Consider the following 27819-nt stretch of genomic DNA (forward strand, 5'->3'; position numbering starts at 1 on the left):
TGCAAAAATACACAATTAGAAAAACAAGTCAATAGCAATACAAGAGGTGGTCCATAGTGTTCATTGTCAAGTTAGGATTAGGGTTGTTGCAGGTCGGTTCACAAACCTGATGGTTGTAGGAAAGCAGCTGTTGCTGAACCTGGGGGTGTGGGACTTAAGGCTTGTGTACCTCCTGCCCAACAGTAGCAGCGAAAAGAGGGCATGGCCCAGATAATGGGGATTCTGGATACAAATGACCCAACCAAGTTCTTACTAGCAGCATGGTTTTGATAAATGTTTTCATCCAAACCATCTGACCAATGATGATCTCAAAATGCTGAAGGCATCTTGGTAATGGCGTCGGAACTGAAAGTTAATAGTCGTGGAGTCATAGAACCACACTGTATGCAAACAGGCCTTGGGAAAATTGAAAGGACACAAGGCAGGGCAATATTTTTTACACAGAGAGTGATGAGTGCCTGGAACACACTGCTAGGGGTGGTGGAGGAAGTAGATACGACCATGGTATTTAAAAGGCTTTTAGATAGGCACATGGATATATAGGGAATAAAGAATGTAGATCACGAGCAGGCAGAGATCGGTTTAACCTGGCATCATGTGTGCCACTGACATTGTAAGATTAGATTAGATATAATTTATTGCCACACAACCAGGGTCGGTGGAAATTTGGGTTGTCAGCAGCGATACAATAATAAAGAACACACAACCACAATAAAACTGTAACACAAACATCCACCACAGCATTCATCACTGTGGTGGAAGGCACAAAATTTGGCCAGTCCTCCTCCATTTCCCCCCCGTGGACAGGACCAGAGTCCAGAGTCAGTCCAGGATCGGCTCTTCCTCACCGGAGACCGCGGCTTTAAGATGGTGTAGGCCGATCGGTCGAGATTTAAAGACTCCGCCGCAGCCAGAAGCACCGTAGACTGCAAGGCCGGCGGTCGAAGCTCCCCTCCAGGGGTGATGGTGAGTCCATGCCGGACCCACGGTAGAAGTTGGCCGCGGGCCGGCAGTGATGGCTTCTTCTTCCCCCGGGTCCCCCACGAGGGATCCCGGGCTGTAGACGCCGCGCCAGCTGGAACTCTGCAGACCGCGGCTTCAGGCTGCCGGCAGCCCCGGGCCAGCGAAACGGAGCGCTCCCCTCCAGCGAGCCCCAGCGAGGGCTCACCCGCTCCACAACGAGAGTCCTCGCTGCGCCCGCCGCTGAAGCGTGTCTCCGGGAAAGGCCGCGCCGATCCTTGATGTTAAGGCCACGGGGGAGGCGACCTGAAAAAACTCGCCTCTCCATGGAGGAGGCGACCAAAGCGGTTTCCCCCTCACCCCCCCACACAAAACACACAAAGGAACATTAAATACATACTTTAAAACATACTAAAAAATAAAAAAAGGTTGAGAAAAAAAAAAAAGTGGGACAAATCCTGTGCTGCACTGTTCTATATTTGATGAAGTGTAATGACTGAATCCCAAGGATTGTTTTATCGTTTTATTAAATGTTTTTTTGTGCTACAGTGCGGAAACAGGTCCTTCGGCTCACTGAGTCCGCACCGGCCAATGATCCCCGCACACTAACAATATCCTGAAGACACAATTTTTACATTTACACCAAACCAATTAACCTATGTCTTTGGGGTGTGGGATGAAACCGAAGATCTTGGAGAAAACCCACGCAGGTCATAGGGAGAACGTACAAACTCTGTACAAACAGCATCCGTAGTTGGGATTGAATCTGGGTCTGGTGTTGCAAGCGCTGTAAGGAAGCAATTCTACCGCTGCGCCACCGTGCCTCCTTGTTCTGTTCTGCTAACTGATGCAGTAAGGCGAATTGTGTGATGCTGACGTTCGCAGGCACCTGGGTACCCCCATGCACGAGTTACTGAAAGTCAACATGCAGGTGCCAACATCGATTAAGAGGGGAAATTGTATACTGTCCTTTAATATGAAAGAATTGGAATACAGGAAGTTCTGCCATAATATGGGTTACTATAATGCAAAATAGATTTAAAGCCATTAGAGCATTACAAAGTCGTATGTTATGCAGCCCAAATAGGTTATAGCATGATTTTGATTGGGGAACTAGCGACTCAATTAAAAACTAAAGTGGAAGTTGACCAGCAGAAAAAAAACAGTGTTGGATTTAAATAGTATTGGGGAAAAAAAATGTTTTTTTAACGAAATCTCGCGTTAATTAGACATCGTAGTCTCTTAAGGACACAGCAAAGCTTTTCATCATCGAGTAGAAAATGGGAAGTGGAAGCAAAAAGCACAAAATGTCTGTGAAAAGCATGAGAGATTAAACATCAAGAAGGAACCATAATGCTTGGTGAAAGATGGCAATGATGCGTGTTCCCTCTTATTTCCTTTTTCTGCCTTTATGTCCTGTCACGGACCTTCCTTTTCGTTCCCACCACCCCACATCCCATTTCTTTGTCCATCTTTAACTTCTCCCAGTGCTCGAGAGAGAGACCATGAAGCATGAGCAGTATTCCTCTCTGCATAGATGCCGCCCGACCTGCTGAATCTTTTCAGCATCTTCTCTCTCGCGTAATCATTTGGTTTGGAGATGCCATTATTATAATTCTACCTAAAAGGATGTACACCGGTTTTTATCTTTTAGCTGGCATAGTTTTATTGACTCAGTGTTGTTCGGTGAAAACCCTTCATGTCGATTATCCAATGACAGCTATGGATGTCTGTGGCTTCCACAGGAATTTCTCAAATCGATGTACCTCATGAATTGAACCTTCAGTCTGCTGAATGAAACAGAATCATACTCCGCAGGAGACTTGGATCTTTGAAGTTCACTACCCTCACTGCACTAGGCGAATACTTTGTACAGGTGCTTCATAGATTCGGAATGGGCATTTCCCATGCCTAACTCTTGGTTCAATCAATATGATTTTGTCCATTTTCCCGTATCTGGGGAATAATTTTTATAATTTTATGTTAATATCAGGAAATGGAAAGACAAAGATACCCAGTTCTGCTCATGTTTTTTTGATGCTGGCTTCTATCTAAACCATAGGTGGGGAAGAAGGATAACTAGAGTCATAAAGTCAGCATGGAAACAGGACTTTCAGTCCAACTCGTTCATGTTGAACAAGATGCCATATCCAAACTGGTTCCATCTGCACGCCTGCCTCATCGCCCTCTAAATCTCTCCTTTCTATGTACCTGTTCAAATGTCTGTTAAATGCTGTAATAGTACCTGCCTCAACTATCTCCTCTGGCAGCTCATTCCATATACTTACCACATACTTACCTCTGTGTGGAAAAAGGTTTTGCTCAGATTCCCATTGTCGTTTCCCTCTCACCTTAAACTTATGTCCTCTAGTTCTTGATTCCCCTACTCTGGGATAAAAACGGTGTGCACTCACCCTATCCATGCCCTTTGTGATTCGATACACAAGACCCTCCCTTAGTCTTCTACGCTCCAAGGAATAAAGTCCCAGTCTGGCCAACCTCTCCCTCGAGTCCTGGCAACATCTTTGTAAACAATGAAGTTTCTTGTTCTGAGATTAGACGGCTGAAGGAAATTACCTTGGGAAATGATTGACTTCCCAGTTTAACTAAATCCCTCTAACCCGCCTCTTTAGACAAAGAACAATAAGCAAGACAACGGATTGCACCATCCGTACAAGTAATTTGTTTCTTTAAGTTTACTAGAATGTTGCCTGGGTTTCAACAACTAAGTTACAGAGATAGGGTGAATAAGTTAGGTCTTTACTCTCTGGAGCGCAGAAGGTTAAGGGGGGACTTGACAGAGGTCTTTAAAATGATGAGAGGGATAGACAGAGTTGATGTGGACAAGCTTTTCCCTTTGAGAATAGGGAAGATTCAAACAAGAGGACATGACTTCAGAATTAAGGGACAGAAGTTTAAGGGTAACATGAGGGGGAACTTCTTTACTCAGAGAGTGGTAGCGGTGTGGAATGACCTTCCAGTGGAAGTGGTGGAGACAGGTTCGTTGGTATCATTTAAAAATAAATTGGATAGGCATATGGATGCGAAGGGAATGGAGGGTTATGGTATGACTGCAGGCAGGTGGGACTAAGGAAAAAAAAGTTGTTCGGCACGGACTTGTAGGGCCGAGATGGCCTGTTTCCGTGCTGTAATTGTTATATGGTTATAAGTTCTTTTATACAATTCATTTCTCCTGGAATTTACATAAGAAAACCCAATGTATGTTCCATTAACTCAAGCCATGGCTTGGGGCAGTGTGGATGAGGTGGGGGAAGGAAAGATTGAGCAAAATAACTCACCTGTATTTTTTAATAGCATACCTTAAAAATAATACCTTTGTGTGGTTGTTGACACGTTGCCATGTAATGCAATAGGTTGTATCGTCATCGCATTAACCTTAACGTCATTCTTGTTTGCAAAGCCCTCTGAATTGTCATTGGATCTTTTTTCAGTACTTGTAAGATTAAGGTCTTTTTCGTTGAGGCAGTTTGCTAGGTTTTGGGTCTGGATTTCTTCTTTCACTGCGCGATGTATCTACAAATAAGAGAACAAGAAGGTACTTCAATTCTTAGACTAAACAACTTAAATTAATTTTGAGCCATAATTCTTCATTGTTTAATTGTTTCACATTCCATAGGCCAAAGATGCAAAGAGCATTGTTTGTTTAATTAATGTGCAAAGGACTATCAAGTCACTCGGGAGAAAACATCGCAATAGCCATCTCCACATTACTACATGGAAGTTTGAGGAGATCTGGCATGTCGCCGAATACTCTCTCAAACTTCTACAGGTGTACGTTGGAAAGCATACTGACTGCTTGCTTCATGGAATGAATGGTTCAGTAACTCGCATGATCCAGAACAAAGGAGACTACAGAAAGTGATGGACATTGCCTGGTCCATCATTAGTACTGACCTTCCCACCATCGAAGGGATCTACAGGAAGCACTGCAAGAAGGCAGCAATTATCATGATATCACTATCACCACCCCCAAAATATTTGGAATATGGTGAGCAGTTCTGGTCGCCCCATTACAGGAAGAATGTGGAGCCTTTGGAGGGTGCAGAGGAGGTTTAGCATGATACTGCCCAGATACTGTTCAGAGTGAGGAAACATCTCCTAATCCGTTTTTACACAGCCATCATCCAAAGCATGCTCACTTCATTTATAACAGTTTGGTACAGCAGTTTAGACATTCACTCCCGTAATAAACTACAGCGCATTGTCAACAAAGCATCCAAAATCACCAGCACCCCCCTCCCATCAACAGAATCACTCAATCGCAAACGGTCCGTGTCAAGGGTGAAGAAAATCATTTCTGATCCCTCCCACCCAGCTCACCACATCTTCCACCTGCTGCCCTCAGGGAGGCGCTACAGCTCACTGCCCGCCAAAACATCACGATTCAAAAACAGTTTCTACCCACATGCAATTCGAACTCTGAACACCCTATGACAACATCACATAGCCACCTCGTGCATGTACTGTATACTGTTTGTTGTTGTGTTTTTATGTTTTTATGTTATGTTTGACGGGAATCAGCCTACTGTATAACACCCTGGACTGAACCTGAATTCCACCAGTTTGACTGTGTGGTCATTAAAATAATCTAATCTAATCTAATTAGGGGATATTAGCTATAAGGAGAGTTTGGACTAATTTGGATTGTTTTCTCTGAAGCGTCAGAGGTTGAGTGGACCTGGTAGAAACATACAAAATTATGAGAGGTAGGGTAGTAAGATTTTTATTGTAATGGTACCTCGTGGAATGTACATTTGACAATGAACTTGGCTCAAACTCCTCCTAGATTCTACCATTCACCTACACATTGGGAGCAATTTAAAGTGCACAATTAACCTACCAACCGCATCACTTTTGGAACATGGGTGGAAACCAAAACACCCGGACGAAACCCACGCAGTCACAGGGACGGTGTTAGCACAGTGTAATCTATGTTTCCAGCCGACTCGAGCCGGAAACATGGATTCCTCTTGTTATAAAGGCCAACATGCCATTTGCTTTCTTCACTGCCTGCTGTACCTGCATGCTTACTTTCATAGACTGATGTACAAGGACCCCCAGATCCCGTTGTACTTCCCCTTTTCCCAACTTGACGCCATTTAGATAGTTATCTGCCTTCCTGTTTTTGCTACCAAAGTGGATAACCTCACATTTATCTGCATTAAACGTCATCTGCCATGCATCTGCCCACTCCCCCAACCTGTCCAAGTTACCCTGCATTCTCATAGCATCCTCCTCAGAGTTCACACTGCCACCCAGCTTTGTGTCACCTGCAAATTTGCTAATGTTACTTTGAATCCCATTTCCCATGGCAGCACCCATTTCTCCCACAATCTTGCCTCTCCTACCTCCACCCTCTGTACCCCCTTCCACCTATATCTCTCCCTCTGCCTTCAAAAGTCACTCCTCTCCTCTCCTTATCTGACACCTTTTTTCATCTTGTGCTTGTGTCCATCCATCTAACAATCAACTCCCCTTGCCTGTATCCATCTTAAACTTCAATACCCTCAATAACTTCACGTTCGACTCCTCCCATTTCCTCCAAATACAAGGCGTAGCTATGGGCACACGCATGGGCCCCAGCTATGCCTGCCTATTTGTAGGTTACGTCGAGCAATCCCTGTTCAATACATACCAGGGCCCCATCCCCGACCTCTACCTCCGCTACATCGACGACTGCTTTGGTGCCACCTCCTGCACCCGCACACAACTGACTGACTTCATCCACTTCACCACTAACTTCCATCCGACACTCAAATACACCTGGACCATTTCCGACACTTCCCTACCATTCCTTGACCTCACTATCTCCATTGCAGGTGATAGACTTCTGACCGACATACACTATAAACCCACTGACTCCCATGGCTATCTGGACTACACTTCTTCCCACCCTGCTTCCTGTAAGGACTCCATCCCCTACTCCCAATTCCTCCGTCTACGCCGCATCTGCTCCACGGATGAGGCGTTCCACACCAGGACATCTGAAATGTCCTCATTATTCAGGGAACGGGGGTTCCCCTCCTCCACCATAAATGAGGCTCGCACCAGGGTCTCTTCCATACCCCGCAACACTGCTCTCTCTCCCCATCCCCGCACTCGCAACAAGGTCCGAGTCCCCCTAGTCCTCATCTTTCACCCCACCAGCCGTCACATACAAAAAGTAATCCTCCGTCAGTTTCGCCACGTCCAACGTGACCCCACCACTCGCCACATCTTCCCATCTCCCCCCATATCTGCCTTCCGCAAAGACCGCTCCCTCCATAACTCCCTTGTCAATTCTTCCCTTCCCTCTCGGTCCACCCCCTCCCCGGGCACTTTCCCTTGCAACTGCAAGAGATGCAACACTTGTCCCTTTACCTCCCCCCTCGACTCCGATCAAGGACCCAAGCAATCGTTCCAGGTGCGACAGAGGCTTACCTGCATCTCTTCCAACCTCATCTATTGCGTCCGCTGCTCTAGATGTCAGCAGATCTATATCGGTGAGACCAAGCGGAGGTTGGGCGATCGTTTCGCCGAACACCTCCGCTCGGTCCGCAATAACCAAGCTGACCTCCCGGTGGCTCAGCACTTCAACTCCCCCTCCCACTCCGTCTCCGACCTCTCTGTCCTGGGTCTCCTCCATGGCCACAGCGAGCAGCACCGGAAATTGGAGGAACAGCACCTCATATTCCGTTTGGGGAGTCTGCACCCCGGGGGCATGAACATCGAATTCTCCCAATTTTGTTAGTCCTTGCTGTCTCCTCCCCTTCCTCAGCCCCCCTGCTGTCTCCTCCCATCCCCCAGCCTTCGGGCTCCTCCTCCTTTTCCCTTTCTTGTCCCCACCCACCCCCGCCCCCGATCAGTCTGAAGAAGGGTTTCGGCCCGAAACGTTGCCTATTTCCTTCGCTCCATAGATGCTGCTGCACCCGCTGAGTTTCTCCAGCTTTTTTTGTGTAACCCTCCATCTTGAACTTGTCAGGCTTTGCCCTGCTCCATCTCTCTTTTCCAGCTTTCCCACCCCAACTACTATCAGTCTGAAGAAGGGTCCTGAACCAAAATGTTGCCAGTTCATTCCCTCCCCAGATGCTGCCTGGTCCGCTGAGTTCCTTCAGCGTTTTGTGTTCTTCTCAAGATTCCAGCATCTGCAGTCCCTTGTGCTCTGAAGGAACTTGCTGTTGGCTGCCAAAGCAGTCAACAAGAGAAGTTGGTGGGTTTGGAAGCCATATAATCCAAAGCCCTGATGACGTTCATCTCAGACTTTGAATGAACTGGCTTTCACAATACTGGATGCCGTTGTTATTGTCTTCCATGATTCAGAATTAGTGTCATAGAGTCATATATGTACAAAGCAGTGGCCCAATTTGTCCAGGCCGATCAAATTGCCTCGTGAAACTAGTCCCACTTGTATGCCCTTGGCTCATATCCGTCCAAACCTCTCCTATCCACATATGTACCTCCATCACCCTATGTGTAATAAACCTGCCCAACACATCCCTAAACTATCCCCCGATGCCATAAAGACCATAAGGCATAGAAGCAGATTTAGGTAATTCAGCCCATCAATTCTGCTCTGCCATTCAGTCATGATGATCTATTTTCCCCTCACAATCCCATTCTCCTGACCTCTCCCCATAACCTTTGAAACCCTTCCTAATCATGAATATACCCTGTAGTCTTTGATATTTTTTACCCTGGCAAACAAAAAGGTTCTGACTTGTTGCCCTTGCTTTTCACTAACAGCTTAGCTTTCTGGCAATATTTTAGCCCAGAAATCGAAGTCATTTCACATTTCAATGCAAATACTTCCAACCATTTTAGGTAAAAGTGCCAACACAGCCTTGTGTGTTAACCGTTAACACGCCACAGTTCTCTATGTTCAAGGCGTTCCATATTGTACTTACCCAGACCAGTTGGCCGCCGCGCTGGTGTTGGTATTGATCTTGGTCTCGCACCACCCGTATAAGATCTGGGCTGGGCCACTGTTATCAACACAGAATATAGTATTAAATGTGAGCCCTGTACACATGCAAAAATATTTCCAATGTGCACACACCTCAATGCGTGCGGTGTACTTAAATTAGGAAATAAAGGGGCTGTCTGTCCCACTTCGGCAACCTAATTCGCGAGTTTAGAAGAGTTTAGGAGAGTTTGATAAAATGTCACGTTGAAGACCTCTTTCGACTCTCTAGAAGGCCTCCTTCGACCTCTATTGACTATGTTGAAGACTAGCTTCAACTAGTTTCGACTAGCTTCAGGAAGATTGGACACCGAATAGTGGAGAGTGAAGGCGACCTCCTTCGATCTCCTTCGACCTCCCTTCAACTAATGTTGAAGACTATCTACGACTATCTTTGACTACCTTCGATTACCTTCGACTACCCTCGATTACCTACGAATAACATGCCGGCCTACTACGACCTACCTCGACTAAACCTACGAGTAAAAAAGGTATCGATTTTTTCCATGGCGAACTCGAGGCCTCGAGTACGCGGGGACTACCCTCGAGCATGAAGGAGAGTTACAAAGAGCTCCTAGGACCTCGTGTCGACCATGCTGCGAGTACGAGTCGATGGCAAACTCGCCAGAACTCGCGGATTAGGTCGCCGCAGTGGGACAGCCCCTTTAAGGTTCTCTTGGTACAATAAAATGGTATTAACCTTCAGCCAGTCTTGGATAATAATAATAATAATAATAATAATAATAATATCTTTTATTATCATTGCACATAAGCGCAACGAGATTTGGTTTGCAGCTTCCAACCTATGTCATAACATAAATAACTAATAAAATTTGGATTTAGATATCCCGAGAACATGGATTGTAAAAAGAACAGTAAAATTGTCAAAACAGTTCAACAGACTAAAGTGCAGATGTGTCTGTGCGACATGACCGAGGGAGACAGTCCAGGGGGGATGGAGGACACTCAGCAGGGCCGGTTCAGAGCCGCTATAGCTCTGGGAATAAAGCTGTTCCTGAGTCTGGAGGTTCGGGCGTAGAAGGCCTTGTAACGTCTGCCGGAGGGAAGTAGTTCGAACAGTCCATTACAAGGGTGTGAGGAGTCTTTATGGATGCTGACGGCCTTCCTGAGGCACCGTGTGTGGTAGATGCCATCCAAGGCTGGTAGCTGTGTCCCAATAATCTTTTGCACTCTGTGGACGACGCGCTGAAGAGCTCTCCTCTCTGCCTCCGTGCAGCTGAGATACCACACAGAGATGCCATACGTTAATATGCTCTCTGTGGTGCAGCGGTAGAAGGTTGTCAGCAGCTGTTGGGGCAGACCAGTCTTTTTTAATGTCCTCAGGAAGAACAGTTGTTGCTGTGCCTTCTTGACCAGCGCAGCGGTGTTGGTGGACCATGTGAGGTCCTCAGAAATGTGAGTGCCCAGAAACTTAAAGCTGGACACTCTCTCCACACTGTCCCCATAGATGGAGATTGGGGCGTATTCTCCATTATGGGACCTCCTGAAGTCAATAATCAGCTGGGATCTCTTCCCAGTAAAACTTAAAATCATTCACCTCCTTCAATACCCATTGTGGTGGTGGGGAAATGGAACGATCTGCCAGAAAGTAGCTGAGGCATGTACAATAATATCAAAAGGCATTTGGACAGGTACACAGATAGGAAAGGCTTGGAAGAATATGGGCCAACCTGCAGGCAAAGGGGACTAGCATAGATGGGGAATCTTGGTCAGCATGGACGAGTTGGGCTGAATGACCTGCTTCCATGATGAATGACTCTATTCAACATTAAAGACTGATCAAGGACTGTGAGTGAAAGGGTCACAAGCAGGAAGTTATTATCAACCAGGTGAATGAGAGGAGAGGAGAAGAGCAAATGGAATGGGAGAGTCAATGCAGCACTGCCTATGTTTGCCCGGCCAGGTTGCCTTCATTGAGAAGGGCATTGAGTACAAATGTTGGTACATCATGGCGTACAAGTGGTTGGTGAGACCACACTTGGAATACTGTGTGTAGTAGCGGTTGCCCCATTATAGGAAGAATGTTATTAAGTTGGAGAGGGTGCAGAAGAGATTCACCAGGATGTTATGTGCGCTTGCGGGTTTGAGTTACAGGTAGAGGTGGATTGGCTGGGACTTTTTTACTTTGGAGCATTGGGGCTAAGGGGTGACTACAAAACTGTGAGGAGCGGGGATAAAGGGAACGCTCACAGCCTTTTTCCCCCAAAGTAGAGGATTCTATTACTAGAGGGTATTCTGTATTTGACACAATCTGTCAGAGGAAGCTGTAGAAGCAGACACAATTGCGACTTTCAGAAGATAATTGGACAAATATATAGAAAAGAAGTGTTTATAGGAAGATTGGCCGAATACAGGCAAATGGGACTAACCCGGTATACCAACTAGGACAGGATTCAAAAGGCACTGTTTCTATGCTGTGCACCTCAGTGTCTCCATAAATCGTAAAATACAGAATTGCTAAAAAATAACAGGTAGTGCTTTCTGTTCAGGGGTTTCCACTCTTCTTGTACTTACATTGGCTGGGTTGTTGCCACGATGGGATTGGGGATCCTCTCATAGGGCAAACGCCTGGCGTATCCGTGGCAGGTGCTGTTTGCACAGAATAAAATGTTCAGTGTGAGCGTTTGTACACAAATCAAATTGACTTTGCAGCTGCCTTGCAGAAATATAATGCACATTTAGTGAATAATTACATTTGCTCTTGCTACAGTCAAATGGTACTTAATTATTGCCAGTTTTAGTCTCCAGAAACAAAACACAAAGCACTGGAGCTACGCAGTATCTGTAGTGGGAATGGATAACCAACCTCTCTCCCCCACTACCATCAGTCTGAAGAAGGGTCCCAACCCAAAATGTTGCCTATCCATTCCCTCCACAGATGCTGCCTGACCCACTGTGTTATTCCAGCACTTTGTGTTTTGTTCAGAATTCCAGCTTCTGCAGCTCCTCGTGTCTCTTGGTCACCGGAAATCTCTGCCAAATAAACACTGCTTAGTGCAAGTTATATTTATCTCCTGCGACATCTGAATGCAGTTAATTTTAATGATTGATAAAGGACTGAGAGATATAGAAACTGATGGCCAGTTGATGCGAGAAAGTTATTGAACATTTTTATCCGAGACAAAATAAGAAAAACATAGGCAAAGAAAGCCAGCATGGATTTACTGAGGATCAATGAATACTGACTGTAATGATCAAGGTATACTGACTGTAATAATGGCGCATTTGGATAGCAGTAAAAGGATTGGTCCAAGTCAGCATAGATTTATGAAGGGGAAATCCTGCTTGACTAATCTTCTGGAACGTTTTGAGGATGTGACAAGTAAAATGGATGAAGGAGAGCCAGTGGATGTAGTGTATCTGGACGTTCAGAAAGCCTTTGATAAGATCCCGCACAGGAGATTAGTGGGTAAAATTAGAGCACATGGTTTTGGGGGTAGGGTATTGACATGGATATAGAATTGGTTGGCAGATAGGAAACAAAGAGTAGGAATAAATGGGTCCCTGTCAGAATGGCAGGCAGTGGCAAGTGGAGTGCCGCAAGGCTCGGTTCTGGGGCAGCAACTATTTACAATATATATTAATGATTTAGAATATGGAATAAAAAACAACACTAGCAAATTTGCAGATGACACAAAACTGGGTGGCAGTGTGAACTGTGAAGAGGATGCTAGGGGGTTGCAGGGTGACTTGGACAGGTTGGGTGAGTGGGCAGATGTATGGCAGATGTAGTATAATGTGGATAAATGTGAGGATGTGCACTGGCAGCAAGAACAAGGAGGCATATTATTATCTCAAAGGTATCATATAAGGAAAAAGGGAAGTGCAATAAGACCTGGGTGTACTTGTACACCAGCCACTGAAAGTAAACATGCAGGTACAGCAGGCAGTGAAGAAAGCTAATGGCATGTTGGCCTTCATAACAAATGGATTTGAGTAAAGGAGTAAAGAGGTCCTTCTGCAGTTGTACAGGTTAGACCACATCTGGAGTATTGTGTGCCGTTTTGGTCTCCTAATTTGAGGCCTTCACTAGGAAGCAAAGAACAGTATTGTTAAGAGTATGGATATTACAGAATTTGAGAAAATACAAGAACTCAACACAAAATACAATGTCGCCATCAATCGTAAACTACAGAATTGCTGCAAATAACAGGCAGTGCTTTCTATTCAAGGGTTTCCGTTCTTCTTGTACTTACTTTGGCTGCGTTGTGGTTGTTGCCGCCTTGGGATTGTGGGGGAAGTTCTCGGAGGGCCAGCAGTCGGCCTAGCCACGCTAGCAGCTGTTTGCAAAGAATAAAATGTTCAGTGTGACCTTTTGTGCACAAATCTAATTGACTTTGCAGCTGCCGTACAGAGATATAATGCACATTTAGTGAATAATTAAGTTTGCTCTTGCTGCAGTCAAATGTTACTTAATTATTGCCAGTTTTAGTCTCCAGAAACAAAACACAAAGCACTGGAGCAACACAGTATCTGTAGTGGGAATGGATAACCAACCTCTCTTTTCCAGCTTTCTCTCCCCCACTACCATCAGTCTGAAGAAGGGTCCCAACCCAAAATGTCGCCTATCCATTCCCTCCACAGATGCTGCCTGACCCACTGTGTTAAGGGCCTGTCCCACATAGGCGACTGTATTTGCAAGTTCAGGAGACTCAGTGCTCGCCACAAGCTCGCCACATGTTCGTAGGTGGTCTCTGGTGAGTCTCCTTCATGGTCCAGAGGAGTTCCCGAATGGTGGTAATCATTCACGGCCTCAGTATGGTCGCGCAAATATTTTCAGAATGTAAAATTTTTTTCCGCAATTGGTCGCCATGGAGAGAATCAATGAAGTGGTAGTGCAGTGGTAGTCGGGTCACCATGTCGTTGTAGGTAGTCGTGGTAGCCGAAGGTAATCTCTTTTGCTGACCGGGCATTTTTATTGGCTCATTTGGGGGAAAAAAACGTATTTTCAGAACCAAGGAAAACCGACCGGTAATGTTCAATGCCCGCTAAACTTCACAGCTGTGTATCACTGGCTTCTTAAAAGTTGTCTGGCTTCTTAAAAGTGTCTACACTGTGCTAGCCGTCTTTAACCTTCCTGTTCATCGCAGGTATCACCTTGGCTTTGCACCGTGTGAATTTCAGACAGCGCTCCCCCGCTTTCCCTGGGGGCCCCCGCCTTTGCGATGTGTTTGTGTGTGTGTGTGTGTGTGTGTGTGTGTGTGTGTGTGTGTGCGCTGACGGTCGATCCAGCTCGCGGTTTTTCAGGCGAGTGCCCCCGAGCTTGAAGATCGCAGACAGTCCGCTGAAAAGTCACGTAAGTGGGACAGGCCCTTTACTCCAGCGCTTTGTGTTTTGCTCAAATTTCCAGCTTCTGCAGCTCCTCGTGTCTCTTAGTCCCCAGAAATCTCTCCCAAACTGCTTCATGCAAATTATCTTTATCTCCTGCGACATTAATGTTAACAATGATTGATAAAGACTGAGAGAGAAAGAAAACGATGGCCAGTTGATGCGAGACAGTTATTGAACATTTTTATCTGAGATAAAATAAGAAAAACGTAGGTTAATCAAAGAAAGCCAGCATGGATTTACTGAGGATCAATGAACAAATGTTGATCAAGGCATACTGACTGTAATAATGGCACATTTGGATAGCAGTAAAATGAATGGTCCAAGTCAGCATGGATTTATGAAGGGGAAATCCTGCTTGACTAATCTTCTGGAACTTTTTGAGGATGTGACAAGTACAATGGATTAAGGAGAGCCAGTGGATGTAGTGTAACTGGACTTTCATTGTTAAAAAAGTTACGAATGTTTAAAAAATCTTGAGATCAGCTGATTGGTCCTCTCGCCTGTCAATCCCCATGATGAAGGTAACGCCCCTTCTGGGGGGGCCAGGAGTATAAAGCCCAAATGGTATGGATTTGCATTTGATTTTGGTGGCCTGCACTCTGCTTGAAATGGTATTTAATTGCATTTGAATTTGGTGGCCTGCACTCTGCTGCATTTGAATTTGGTGGCCTGCACTCTGCTTGAAATGGTATGAAATTGCATTTGGATTTGGTGGCCTGCACTCTGCTTGAAATTGTATGAAATTGCATTTGGATTTGGTGGCCTGCACTCTGCTTGAAATGGCATGAAATTGCATTTGAATCTGGTGCCTGCACTCCGCTTGAAATTGTATGAAATTGCATTTGGATTTGGTGGCCTGCACTCTGCTTGAAATGGAATTTCAAGGAATAGCCGTGAGTGAACTGCCAGCCCGCCAGCCCACCAGCCCTGAGTGACTGAGCTGCAGCCCAAGAATCTATTTGTCCCATAATGTCCAGACTAGCCCTCTATAAACCAGTCCCTTCAGCCCACAACACCCATACTAGCAGTCCAGAAAGAAAGTCCCCCCCCCCCCCCCCCCCCCCCCCCCTCTGGCCATCAATATTAGAATTAGTGGAGAGGTGGAATATTGTGTTGGGGGACCAGCCCTCCTGTGTGAACATGGGCCCACTTAGTCTAGTAGTAATGATTTAGATGATGGAATAAAAAGTAACACTAGCAAATTTGCAAATGACAAAAAGCTGGGTTGTAGTGTGAACTGCGAAGAGGATGCTAGGAGATTGCAGGGTGATTTAAACAGGTTGAGTGAGTGGGCAGAAGCATGGCAGATGCAGTATAATGTAGATAAATGTGAGGATATCCACTTAGGTGGCAAGAACAAGGAGGCAGATTATTATCTCGATGGTGTCAGATTACGAAAAAGCTATGTGCAATGAGACCTGGGTTTTCTTGTACACCAGTCACTGAAAGTAAACATGCAGGTACCGCAGGCATTGAAGAAAGCTAATGGCATGTTGGAGTTCATAATGGGAGGATTTGAGTGCAGGAGTAAAGAGGTCCTACTGCAGTTATACAGGGTGCTGGTGAGACCATATCTGGAATATTGTGTGCAGTTTCGGTCTCCTAATTTGAGGAAGGACATCCTTGCTATTGAGGCAGTACAGCAGGTTAATTCTCAGAATGGCAGGACCGTCATATGAGGAAAGATTGGAAAGACTGGGCTTGTATTCACTTAAATTTAAAAGAATGAAAGGAGATCTTATAAAAGGACTGGACAAGCTAGATGCAGGAAAAATGCTCCCAATGTTGGGGGAGTCCAGGACCAGGGGCCACAGTCTAAAAATAAAGGGGACGCCATTTAGAAACATAGAAACATAGAAATTAGGTGCAGGAGTAGGCCATTCGGCCCTTCGAGCCTGCACCGCCATTCAATATGATCATGGCTGATCATCCAACTCAGTATCCCGTACCTGCCTTCTCTCCATACCCTCTGATCCCCTTAGCCACAAGGGCCACATCTAACTCCCTCTTAAATATAGCTAATGAACTGGCCTCTACTACCCTCTGTGGCAGAGAGTTCCAGAGATTCACCACTCTCTGTGTGAAAAAAGTGCTTCTCATCTCGGTTTTAAAGGATTTCCCCCTTATCCTTAAGCTGTGACCCCTTGTCCTGGACTTCCCCAACATCGGGAACAATCTTCCTGCATCTAGCCTGTCCAACCCCTTAAGAATGTTGTATTTAAAACTAAGATGAGAAAATACCTCTTCCGAGAGTTGTGAATTTGTGGAATTCTCTGCCACGCGAGGCAGTGGAGGCCAATTCATTGGATGAATTTAAAAGAGAGTAAGTTAGTGCTCTCGGGGGTAGCAGAATCAAGGGATAAGGGGAGATGGCAGGCACGGGTTACTGATTGTGGATGATCAGCCATGATCACAATGAATGGCGGTGCTGGCTTGAAGGGTCAAATGGCCTCCTCCTGCACCCATTTTCAATGTTTCTATGACTGGTTGAGCCATGCATTGTTTGCAAACTCAAATGTCGAAGAAAGAAGGAGAGCGTGGAGAGTCTATCAGAGGTATTGACCTCCTCGCCATTGAAGGGATCTACAGGAGGCACTGCCCCAAAAAGGCAGACATTGTCATCAAAGACCCACACCATCTTGGCCATGCTCTCATCTCACTGCTACTATCAGGAAGAAGGTACAGGAGCCTGAGAACCATGACCTCCAGGTTCAAACAACAGTGCCTTTCCAGCTACCATCAGGCTCTTTAACACTGCATAACACTGACCCCAGCACCTCTGCTTTCTATGGACTGTGTCTTTGATTGCAATGTGATGTTTGCTTTAATACAGTTATGGTTACCTCGTATTATGATTATTAATTGATTGTATTATTGGTTATCCAATATTTAACTGTGTGATTGAATTAACAGGTCTGTAAGGTTGCAGCAAGTAAGAATTTCAATTGTTCGTGGCGGGATATATGACAATTGTCTTGAGGAATTAGTTTCGGGAAGAGTTGAATATCTGGTCTTGAAGAGGGGATAAAAAGCAAAGTGTGGAAGGTTGCTGGATGGAAACATTCGGTGGTGGTGTTCCTCAACAGGCCATTTTAGCCCATTGATCTACAAACATAGAAAATAGGTGCAGGAGGAGGCCATTCGGCCTTTCGAGCCAGCACCGCCATTCATTGTGATCATGGCTGATCGTCCCCAATCAATAACCTGTGCCTGCCTTCTCCGCATATCCCTTGATTTCACTATCCCCAAGAGCTCTATCTAACTCTCTCTTAAATCCATCCAGTGATTTGGCCTCCACTGCCCTCTGTGGCAGAGAATTACACAAGTTCACACTCTCTGGGTGAAAACGTTTTTTTCTCACCTCAGGCTTAAATGGCTTCCCCTTTATTCTAAGACTGTGGCTCCTGGTTCTGGACTCGCCCAACATTGGAACCATTTTTTTCCTGCATTTAGCTTGTCCAGCCCTTTTATAATTTTATATGTTTCTATAAGATGCCCCCTCATCCTTCTAAACTCCAGTGAATACAAGCCTAGTCTTTTCAATCTTTCCTCATATGACAGTCCCGCCATCCCAGGGATCAATCTCGTGAACCTACGCTGCACTGCCTCAATCACAAGGATGTCCTTCCTCAAATTAGGAGATCAAAACTGTACACAATACTCCAGATGTGGTCTCACCAGAGCCCTATACAACTGCAGAAGAACCTCTTTACTCCTATACTGAAATCCTCTTGTTATGAAGTCCAACATTCCATTAGCTTTCTTCACTGCCTGCTGTACCTGCACGCCAACTTTCAGTGACCGGTGTACAAGGACACCCAGGTCTCGCTGTACCTCCCCCTTACCTAACCTAACCCCATTGAGATAATAATCTGCCCCCTTGTTTTTGCCGCCAAAGTGGATAACCTCACATTTATCTATATTATACTGCATCTGCCATGCATCTGCCCACTCACTCAACCTGTCCAGGTCACCCTGCAACCTCCTAACATCCTCTTCACAGCTCACACTGCCACCCAGCTTTGTGTCATCCACAAACTTGCTAGTGTTTCTCCTAATTCCCCCTTCCAAATCATTAATATATATGGTAAACAGCTGCAGCCCCAACACCAAGCCTTGCGGCACTCCACTCGCCACTGCCTGCCATTCTGAAAAGGACCCGTTCACTCCTACTCTTTGCTTCTTGTCAGCCAACCAATTTCCCATCCATGTCAACACCCTGCCCCCAATACCATGTGCTCTAATTTTGGTCACCAGTCTCCCGTGCAGGACCTTATCAAAGGCTTTCTGAAAGTCTAGACACACTACATTCACTGGCTCCCCTTCATCCATTTTACTTGTCACATCCTCAAATAATTCCAGAAGATTAGTCAAGCATGATTTCCCTTTCATAAATCCATGTTGACTTGGACTAATCCTTTTACTGTTATCCAAATGCCCCATTATTACCTCTTTAATAATTGACTCCAGCATCTTTCCCACCACCGAAGTCAGGCTAACTGGTCTGTAATTCCCCGTTTTCTCTCGCGCTCCTTTCTTGAAAAGTGGGATAACATTAGCTATCCTCCAATCCACAGGGACTGATCCTGAATCTATTGAACATTAGAAAATGATCACCAATGCGTCCACTATTTCTAGAGCCACCTCCCTGAGGACCCTGAGATGCAGCCCATCAGGCCCAGGGGATTTATCATCCTTCAGTCCCATTAGTCTACCCAATACTATTTCTTGCCTAATGAAAATTTATTTCAGTTCCTCTACTCCCTTAGATCCTCTGTCCTCCAGTACATCTGGGAGATTGTTTGTGTCTTCCTTAGTGAAAACAGATCCGAAGTACCTGTTCAACTCTTCTATCATTTCCTTGTTCCCCATAATAATTTCACCTGTGTCTGCCTTCAAGGGACCCACGTTTGACTTTGCTACTCTTTTTCCCTTAACATATCTAAAGGAACTTTTACTGTCCTTCCTTATATTCCTGGCCGTACTTCATCTTTTCAGCCCGTATTGTTTCCTTCTGTTGTCCTATGAAAGTTTCCCAATCCTCTGGCTTCCGGCTACTCTTTGCTGTGTTATACATCTTTTCTTTTAGTTTTATTCTATCCCTAACTTCTCTTGTCAGCCACGGTTGCCTCCTACTCCCCTTAGAATCTTTCTTCCTTTTTGGAATGAAATGATCCTGCGACTTCCGGATTATGGCCAAAAGTTCCTGCCATTGCTGTTCCACCGTCATTCCTGCTCGAATCCCTTTCCAGTCTACCTTGGCCAGCTCCTCTCTCATGCCTTCATAGTCCCCTTTGTTCAACTGCATCACTGACACTTCTGATTTAACCTTCTCCTTCTCAAATTGCAGATTAAAACTAATCATATTATGATCACTACCTCCAAGCAGTTCCTTTACATCGAGTTCTCTTATCAAATCTGGTTCATTGGACAACACTAAATCCAGAATTGCCTTTTGTCGGGTCGGCTCCATTACAAGCTGCTCTAAGAATCCATCTCGGAGGCACTCTACAAACTCTCTTCCTTGGGGTCCTGAACCAACCTGATTTTCCCAGTCTACCTGCATATTGAAATCCCCCATCACCACAGTGGCATTACCTTTGTTACATGCCAGTTTTAACTCCTGCTGCAACTTACACCCTACATCCGGGCTACTATTTGGGGGTCTGTAGATAACACCAATTAGTGTCTTCTTGCCTTTACAATTCCTCAACTCAATCCACAGTGACTCTACCTCGTCAGTCCCTAAGTCTTCCCTTGCAAGGGACTGAATTCCATCCCTCACCAGCAGAGCTACCCCCCTCCACCTCTGCCCACCTGCCTGTCCTTTCTATAGGATGTATAACCCTGAATATTAAGTTCCCAGGCCCGATCCTCCTGCAGCCACGTCTCAGTAATCCCCACAATGTCATATCTACCAACCTCTAACTGAGCCTCAAGCTCATCTACTTTACTTCTTATACTTCGCGCAGTCATATACAATACTTTTAATTCCTTACGCATCTCACCTTTCACATCGATCCCTATTACACTTGGCCATACTCTCCTATCCCTTTGTGAGCTTCCTTTCCTGTTCATTTTTGAGTCATTAACAATCCCTTTACTCTCTTTCTCTTTAACTACATCCTTGACTATCCCATTTGACAACCCCCCCTTATCTTTGCAACAATTATTAACGGCCTTCACTAGGAAGCAAAGATCAGTGTTGTTACGTGTACAGATGTTACAGAATTGGGGGATTAGTTATAACCTTCAGGATGGCACCGACCAAATGGTAAAACAAGAAGAAATGCCACAGGCGGATTTTAATAAGGAAAGGTTGAAAAGATGAATTTTAAGAGGATTAAATGACAATTTTGCAAAGTATCAAAAAACTCTATTCTAACGTTGTATTCTCCCGCACATTCCCTTAAACTACCTCCCAGATTCCACCACGCACTGACAATGTGGGGGCAATTCACAGCAGTCAGTTAACCCAACAAATCGCATGGCTTTGGCATGTGGGAGAGCATGTAAATGGAAGTGGTCATAGGGAGAGCATGTAAATTCCACACAGTTCAGGATCGTACCTGTTCCAGAGTTACAGAGATAGGTTGAATAAGTTAGGTCTTTATTCTCTGGAGCACAGAAGGTTAAGGGGGGACTTGATAGAGGTCTTTAAAATGATGAGAGGGATAGACAGAGTTGATGTGGACAAGCTTTTCCCATTGAGAATAGGGAAGATTCAAACAAGAGGACATGACTTCAGAATTAAGGGTCAGAAAGTTTAGGGGTAATATGAGGGGGAACTTCTTTACGCAGAGAGTGGTAGCGGTGTGGAATGAGCTTCCAGTGGAATTGGTGGAGGCAGGTTCATTGGTATCATTTAAAAATAAATTGGATAGGCATATGGGTGAGAAGGGAATGGAGGGTTATGGTATGAGTGCAGGCAGGTGGGACTAAGGGGAAAAAATTTGTTCGGCACGGACTTGTAGGGCCGAGATGGCCTGTTTCCGTGCTGTAATTGTTATATGGTTATATATGGTACCTGGGTCACTGGAGTTCTAAGGCAGTGGCTCTGCTCACTGAACCAGTTCTGCAACTTCCTAATTGTTTATTTCTTCAATTAATGTGAAAATGAGTTATCATGACCAATCCATATTCTCCACGGATACTGCCTGACCTGCTGAGTTACTCCAGCACTTTGTATCCAAGATCCCAAATTTCAGCATGGCACTGAAATGGGAAAATGGATCCCAGTGCTTCTCCTGTGCATTGAACCTTAACCTGCAACATTGCTGAAAATACAGTAACATGGCTCAGTTCAAGGTCCTCGTTTTCTACTTACACTGTCTGAGATATAGGGTTATAGGGTTATAGAGTCATAAGGTTATAGAATGATACAGCGTGAAAACAGGCCCTTCGGCCCAACCTGCCAACATGTACCAACTGGCCTGCGTTTTGCCCATGTCTCTCCAAAACTGTCTTATCCGTCCACCTGTCTAACTGTTTCTTAAACTTTGGAATAGTCCCTTCCTCAACTACCTCCTCTGGCAGCTTGTTCCATACATCCACCACCCTTTGTGTGAAAAAGTTACCCCTCAGATTCCTATTAAAATCTTTTCCTTTTCACCCTAAACCTATGTCCTCTGGTCCTCGATTCACCTACTCTGGTCAAGAGACTCTGCATCTACCCGATCTATTCCTCTCATGATTTTATACACTTCTATAAGATCACCCCTCACCCTCCTGCACTCCAAGGAGTCCCAGCCTACTCTACCTCTCCAGATAGCTCAGTCCTCAGACCCTCTAGCCCAGGCAACATCCTTGCAAATCCTCTCTGTACCCTTTCCAGCTTGATAACATCTTTCCTATGACATGGTGCCCAGAACTGAACATAATACTCTAAATGCGGTTTCACTACGTTTTATACAACTGCAACATGACCTCCTAACGTCTATACCCTATAAGCCAATTTTCTATCCATTCAGCTATCTCTCCTCAGATCCCAAGCGATCTAACCTTCCAGAGCAGCCCACCATGCAGAACCTTGTCGAATGCTTTGCTGAAGTCCATAAATACAAGATCTATACCTCTGCCCACATCAACCTTTTTGATCACGTCTTCAAAAAAACTCAATCAGATTTGTGAGACATGACCTGCCACGTACAAAGCCATGCTGACTACCCCTAATCAGATATAGATAGATATGCCATTTATTGTCACTATACATGTACAGTGAAACTGAAAGCTGCTCGTACTCAGTGCATACATACAATTTAGCACAAAAAACAAGAAACAGAAAAAACAAAAAACAGAAGGGAGATGGGGGGGGGGGAATAGGTGCACCAATTCTGCGGCGCTACATACATATATACATATATACAGATGGAAGTCCGTGTTGGGCGGTGTAGTCAGTGCATGTGTGAATTTGAATTTATAGTAGATATAATTCTCGGAAAGCAACTATTCCCGAGTCTGTTTGTCCTGGATTTGATGCACCTATAGCGCCTTCCAGAGGGCAGCAGGTCGAACAGTCCAAACGCAGGATGGGAGCTGTCTTTGATGATCTTCTTTGCCCTGCTAAGGCAGCGGGAGGTGTAGATGTCCATCAGGGAGGGGAGAGGGCAGCCAATGATCCTCTGCGCTGTCCTGGTTACCCTCTGAAGCCTCTCCCTGTCTGCCATGGTGCAGCTGCCATACCATGCTGTAATGCAGTATGTCAGCAGGCTCTCGATGGACGAGCAGTAGAAGGTCAGCAGCAGGTTAGAGTCCAGGTTGTGCTTCCTGAGGACCCTCAGGAAGTGCAGCCGCTGCTGAGCCTTCTTGATGACCGCTGTCGTGTTGTCCGTCCAGGAGATGTCAGCAGCGATATGGACGCCGAGAAACCGGAAGGTGTTGACCCTCTCCACACACTCGCCGTTGATGTGTAGGGGGGCTAAGTCGGTGCTGTGCCTCCTGAAGTCGACAATGTGCTCTTTTGTTTTCCTGGTGTTCAGAGCCAGATTGTTTTCTGAGCACCAGGTTGTCAACTTCAGGACTTCCTCTCTGTAGGCTGCCTCGTCTCCCTTCGAAATAAGTCCGACCACAGTAGTGTTGTCAGCAAATTTGACGATGCGGTTGTTGTTGTGGGCCGGACTACAGTCGTAGGTGTAGAGACAGTATAAGAGGGGGCTTAGCACACAGCCCTGTGGGGAACCGGTACTCAACCTGCGAGTGGAGGAGAGGTGGGGGCCGAGTCTCACAGTCTGGGGCCGGTTGGTGAGGAAATCCTTTATCCAGGCACATGTGACAGTGGGGAGGCCGAGAGTGACCAGTTTACCAATGAGAATGTCCGGAATGATTGTATTAAAGGCTGAACTAAAATCCACAAAGAGCATCCGGACGTAGCTCTGCCCCTGCTCCAGATGGCTCAGCACAGAGTGGAGAGCTACGGTAATGGCGTCTTCTGTGGATCTGACTTGTCCATCTGAATGCCTGTATATCCGATCCATCAGAATACTCTCTAGTAACTGTCTAACCACAGATGTTAGGCTCACTGGCCTATAGTTACCCTGCAGCATTTCCCCTGCAGCCCTCCTTGAATAGAGGCACAACATTTGTCACCCTCCTGTCCTCCGGCACCTCTCCTGTATTTAAAGACGACTTGTAAATTTCAACCAGGGCTCCCGCAATTTCCTCTCTAGTTTCCCCACACTGTCCTCGAAGTTGCTGCCTTTCTGGTCCAAAGATTTTGGTTCCTCTCAGACCGCTTTCATCGAGTGAAGACGGCCTTGCCAAGGCAGGTCACCCTCACTTTTATGTATATAAAATTAAAATATTGCAAAATATTGTTTTGTGTATAAAATCATTTTAAATATGTAACTAGATGAGCCTAAAAGCATCAATGGATGCAATTGATAGTCAAATGGACAATTAAGGATTGCCTTGCTGCAGTGAAATGTTGTTCGATGTCAGCAAGTTTTAGTCATTGAGATCTCTCTCCAACAGAGCACCACTTACTAGAACATAGAACAGTACAGGAACAGGCCCCTCAGCTTATGTCTGTGCTGAATACGATTCCAGGTTAAACGTATCTCCTCTGCCTGCACGTGATCTATATCCCTCCACTCCCCACATATCCATGTGCCTATTTAAAAGCCTCTTAAACTCCACTTTAGTCACAGGTTGAGGATAGATCTGATAGAAGTTCATAAAATTATGAGGCATAGATAGGCAGACGGTCAAAATCTTCTTCCCAGGGTGGAAATGTCAAAGATAGAGGGCATAGCTTTAAGGTCAGTGGTAAAGATTAAATGAGATGTGTGGGCAAGTTTTTCCTGGTGGATGTCCGGAACAGTAGTGGCTGTGTGGAATGAGCTTCCAGTGAAGGTGGTGGAGGCAGGTTCGTTTTTATCATTTAAAAATAAATTGGATAGTTATATGGATGGGAAGGGAATGGAGGGTTATGGTCTGAGCGCAGGTATATGGGACTAGAGGAGATTATGTGTTCGGCACGGACTCGAAGGGTCGAGATGGCCTGTTTCCGTGCTGTAATTGTTATATGGTTATAACAGGGGAGGCAGATATGATAGGGGTGTCTAATATGCCTTAAAATAGGTATGTGGATATGCAAGGAATGGAGGGATGAGGATTATGTGCAGGCAAAGGGAGTTAGTTTAATTTGACATCATGTTCAGCATGGACATTACGGGCCAAAGGGCCTGTTCTTCTGCTGTAGTGTTTTCTATTCTATGCAATCTCAGTGGGACAAGAATATGCTCAGACTGCACCAATGGACTGACCAGCATTACTAATTCTTCTACAATTCCATCAATGCTTCTTGAACATGAATGGGAAAATGTTGTGCTCTGTCTAACATGAACGTGAAAATTAGGCATGTTAAGTAAAAAAACTCCACGATCCCAAATTACAGCACGGCACTGAAAGAGAAAATGGACCTCACAGCATTGAATCTTAACGTGTAGAAAACAACACCCGGCCTCCCAGTTTAAGGACCCCTTGACTGTGACTGACTTACGCCGACTAGGTTGCGGTCGTTTTATTTTCGGGATGGCTCCTGTTCTCACACTGGGCTCAGCGACTGTAGGGGGAGGTGCCAATCCTGCTAGGAATGCTGCCAATCACAGAATAACATATTGCATTTGAGTTTTGTGAACAAAATCATTTAAAATATGAAAAGACACAGAAATGTCGCAACACGCATAGACAACTAGGGGTCGTAGCGAATATAGCACGAAGACAGGCCCTGCGGTCCAACTTGTCCATACCAACGAAAATATCCTATCTATGCTGGTCCCATTTCCCCATATTTAGCCATATCTCCCCAAACCTTTCCTATTCATGTGCCTGTCCAAATTTACTTTGCTGTTTTGTTGCAGTAACATTTTATTTAACCAGTGGTTATTTTTAGTCACCAGAACTCTCTTCCCAATGCTTATTGCAAAATTACATTGGGGTTGGTTGGGCAATGGCCTGTGTCTGTGCCGTATGACTGTGTGATTCCATAACCTACATAATGGCGTGTTACCACCTGAGGTAAGAAAAATAACTGCTGTTTTGAAAGGTTATGGATGGTTTGACACATCTATCACCCCAGATAACGAGGTTGTTTTAGAAAAAGATATCCTTTTGAAAGACATACTTAATCATGAATAACATTTGCTGATTTTTCTTACAAACTATGAACCTCAAGGCTTGGTGCTGGGACCGCAGCTATTTACAATATACATAAATGATTTAGATGAAGGGATTCAAAGTAACATTAGCAAATTTGCAGATGACACAAAGCTGCGTGGTAGTGTGAATTTTGAGGAGGATGCTATGAGAATGCAGGGTGACTTGGACAGGTTGGGTGAGTGGGCAGATGCATGGCAGATGCAGTTTAATGTGGATAAATGTGATGGTTATCCACTTTGGTAGCAAAAACAGTTTTGGTCCCCTAATTTGAGGAAGGACATTCTTGCTATTGAGGGAGTGCAGCGTAGGTTTACAAGGTTAATTCCCAGGATGGCGGAACTGTCATATGCTGAGAGAATGGTGCGCCTGAGCTTGTATACTCTGGAATTTAGAAGGATGAGAGGGAATCTTATTGAAACATATAAGATTATTAAGGGTTTGGTCACGCTAGAGGCAGGAAACATGTTCCCGATGTTGCGGGAGTCCAGAACCAGGAGCCACAGTTTAAGAATAAGGGGCAAGCCATTTAGAACGGAGATGAGGAAACACTTTTTCACACAGAAAGTTGTGAGTCTGTGGAACTCTCTGCCTCAGAGAGCAGTGGAGGCAGGTTGTCTGGATACTTTCAAGAGAGACCTAAATAGGACTCTTAAAGATAGCGGGAGTCAGGGGATATGGGGAGAAGGCAGAAACGGGGTACTGATTGGGGATGATCAGCCATGATCACATGAATGCCGGTGCTGGCTCGAAGGACCGAATGGCCTACTCCTGCACCTATTGTCTATTTAAGAGAGAGAGAGAGGTGTAATTGCAGCCAGCATATTGTTTTTTTTTTTGCATTTCTATTTTATCAGATGGTTTATGGCTATTTTGCTGCTCTTAATTGTTACTTCATTAATAAACTGATCTGAGATTTAGTTTCAGACTTCATATCCTTGTTGCTTGCCTTTTACTGAGAGATTTAATGTATACTATGGGATCATTAAGTAGCATCTGGGCACACTTAACAGCAAGAACGATTCATTGTTTGTCCAAAGCTTATTATTCATGGATATTTCATATATGTGAAATTATGAGAGGTGTGGACAGCCAGAATTTTTTTCCCAGGATGGAAAAATCAAACACCAGAAGGCATAGCTTTATAGTGAGAGAGGCAAAGTCTAAAGGGGATGAGCGGAGCAAGTTGCTTACACGGAGGGTGGTGAGTGCCTGGAACGTGCCGCCTGTGTTGGCGATGGAGGCAGATACAATAGTTGCATTTAAGAAGCTTTTGGATATGCGCATGGATACATAGGCAGTAAGGGATTATGTGTAGGTAAATGAAAGGAGATCTTGGCGTCATGTTCAGCACAGATATTGTGGGTCGAAGGGCCTGTGCTTGTGCTGTACTGTTCTGTGTTAAATACAATATTGGTTCAGAATGATCACATGACCTGCTGTGATCTTGGGGAACAGATGGAAAACATGGAAAATACTGTAGGTGCGGGAGTAGGCCATGCGGCCTTTTGATATCCCTTGATCCCATTAGCCCTAAGAGCGGTATCTAGCTTTGGACGAGCTTTGGACCAGCAATGATACACACCACAATGAACCGTCCTTAAAGCAACTATGGCTGTAAAATCTCGTACATGTCCTTGTCTCTGCTTACCTGACTTGGGCGGGCGACTGCATGTGGAAACTGTTTGGTGAGTGTCCATCCATCCTGGTATGCGGCCAGCTGTTTAGGAGGCATAAAAGGCAAGTGGTCAGTAAACTCTGGTGCATCACTTCATATCTCTGAGCAAGGGGTTCTGGGTCCCATTAGACTGCATTAACATTCAGCCGGGCATCATTCCATCGTGTGAATTTGAACTGGAATTTAATGATCTTCGTGGAACTTGAGTTTAAGT

At 45.2% G+C, this 27819-nt stretch overlaps 1 protein-coding gene across 4 annotated transcripts in view; it reads right to left on the reverse strand.

The window, feature by feature from the left end:
* Positions 1–1454: 1454 nt before the first annotated feature.
* LOC129715916 (uncharacterized) overlaps positions 1455–27819 on the reverse strand; it is a 114055-nt gene continuing 87690 nt past the window's right edge. For 2 of the 4 annotated variants that reach the window (XM_055665822.1, XM_055665809.1), the window contains exons 29-35: positions 27579–27647; positions 25272–25367; positions 13138–13221; positions 11456–11530; positions 8865–8942; positions 4281–4494; positions 1455–2916 (exon numbers count right to left, since the gene is read on the reverse strand). In XM_055665822.1, the coding sequence (XP_055521797.1) occupies positions 4424–4494; positions 8865–8942; positions 11456–11530; positions 13138–13221; positions 25272–25367; positions 27579–27647 (473 nt within the window). In that variant the 3' untranslated portion in view covers positions 1455–2916; positions 4281–4423. The remainder of the gene's footprint in view (positions 2917–4280; positions 4495–8864; positions 8943–11455; positions 11531–13137; positions 13222–25271; positions 25368–27578; positions 27648–27819) is intronic. The other 2 variants (XM_055665814.1, XM_055665830.1) reach the window with 2 other exon arrangements.

The sequence above is a fragment of the Leucoraja erinacea genome, chromosome 2 (assembly GCF_028641065.1).
Source record: "Leucoraja erinacea ecotype New England chromosome 2, Leri_hhj_1, whole genome shotgun sequence".
NCBI classification, from domain to species: domain Eukaryota; kingdom Metazoa; phylum Chordata; class Chondrichthyes; order Rajiformes; family Rajidae; genus Leucoraja; species Leucoraja erinaceus.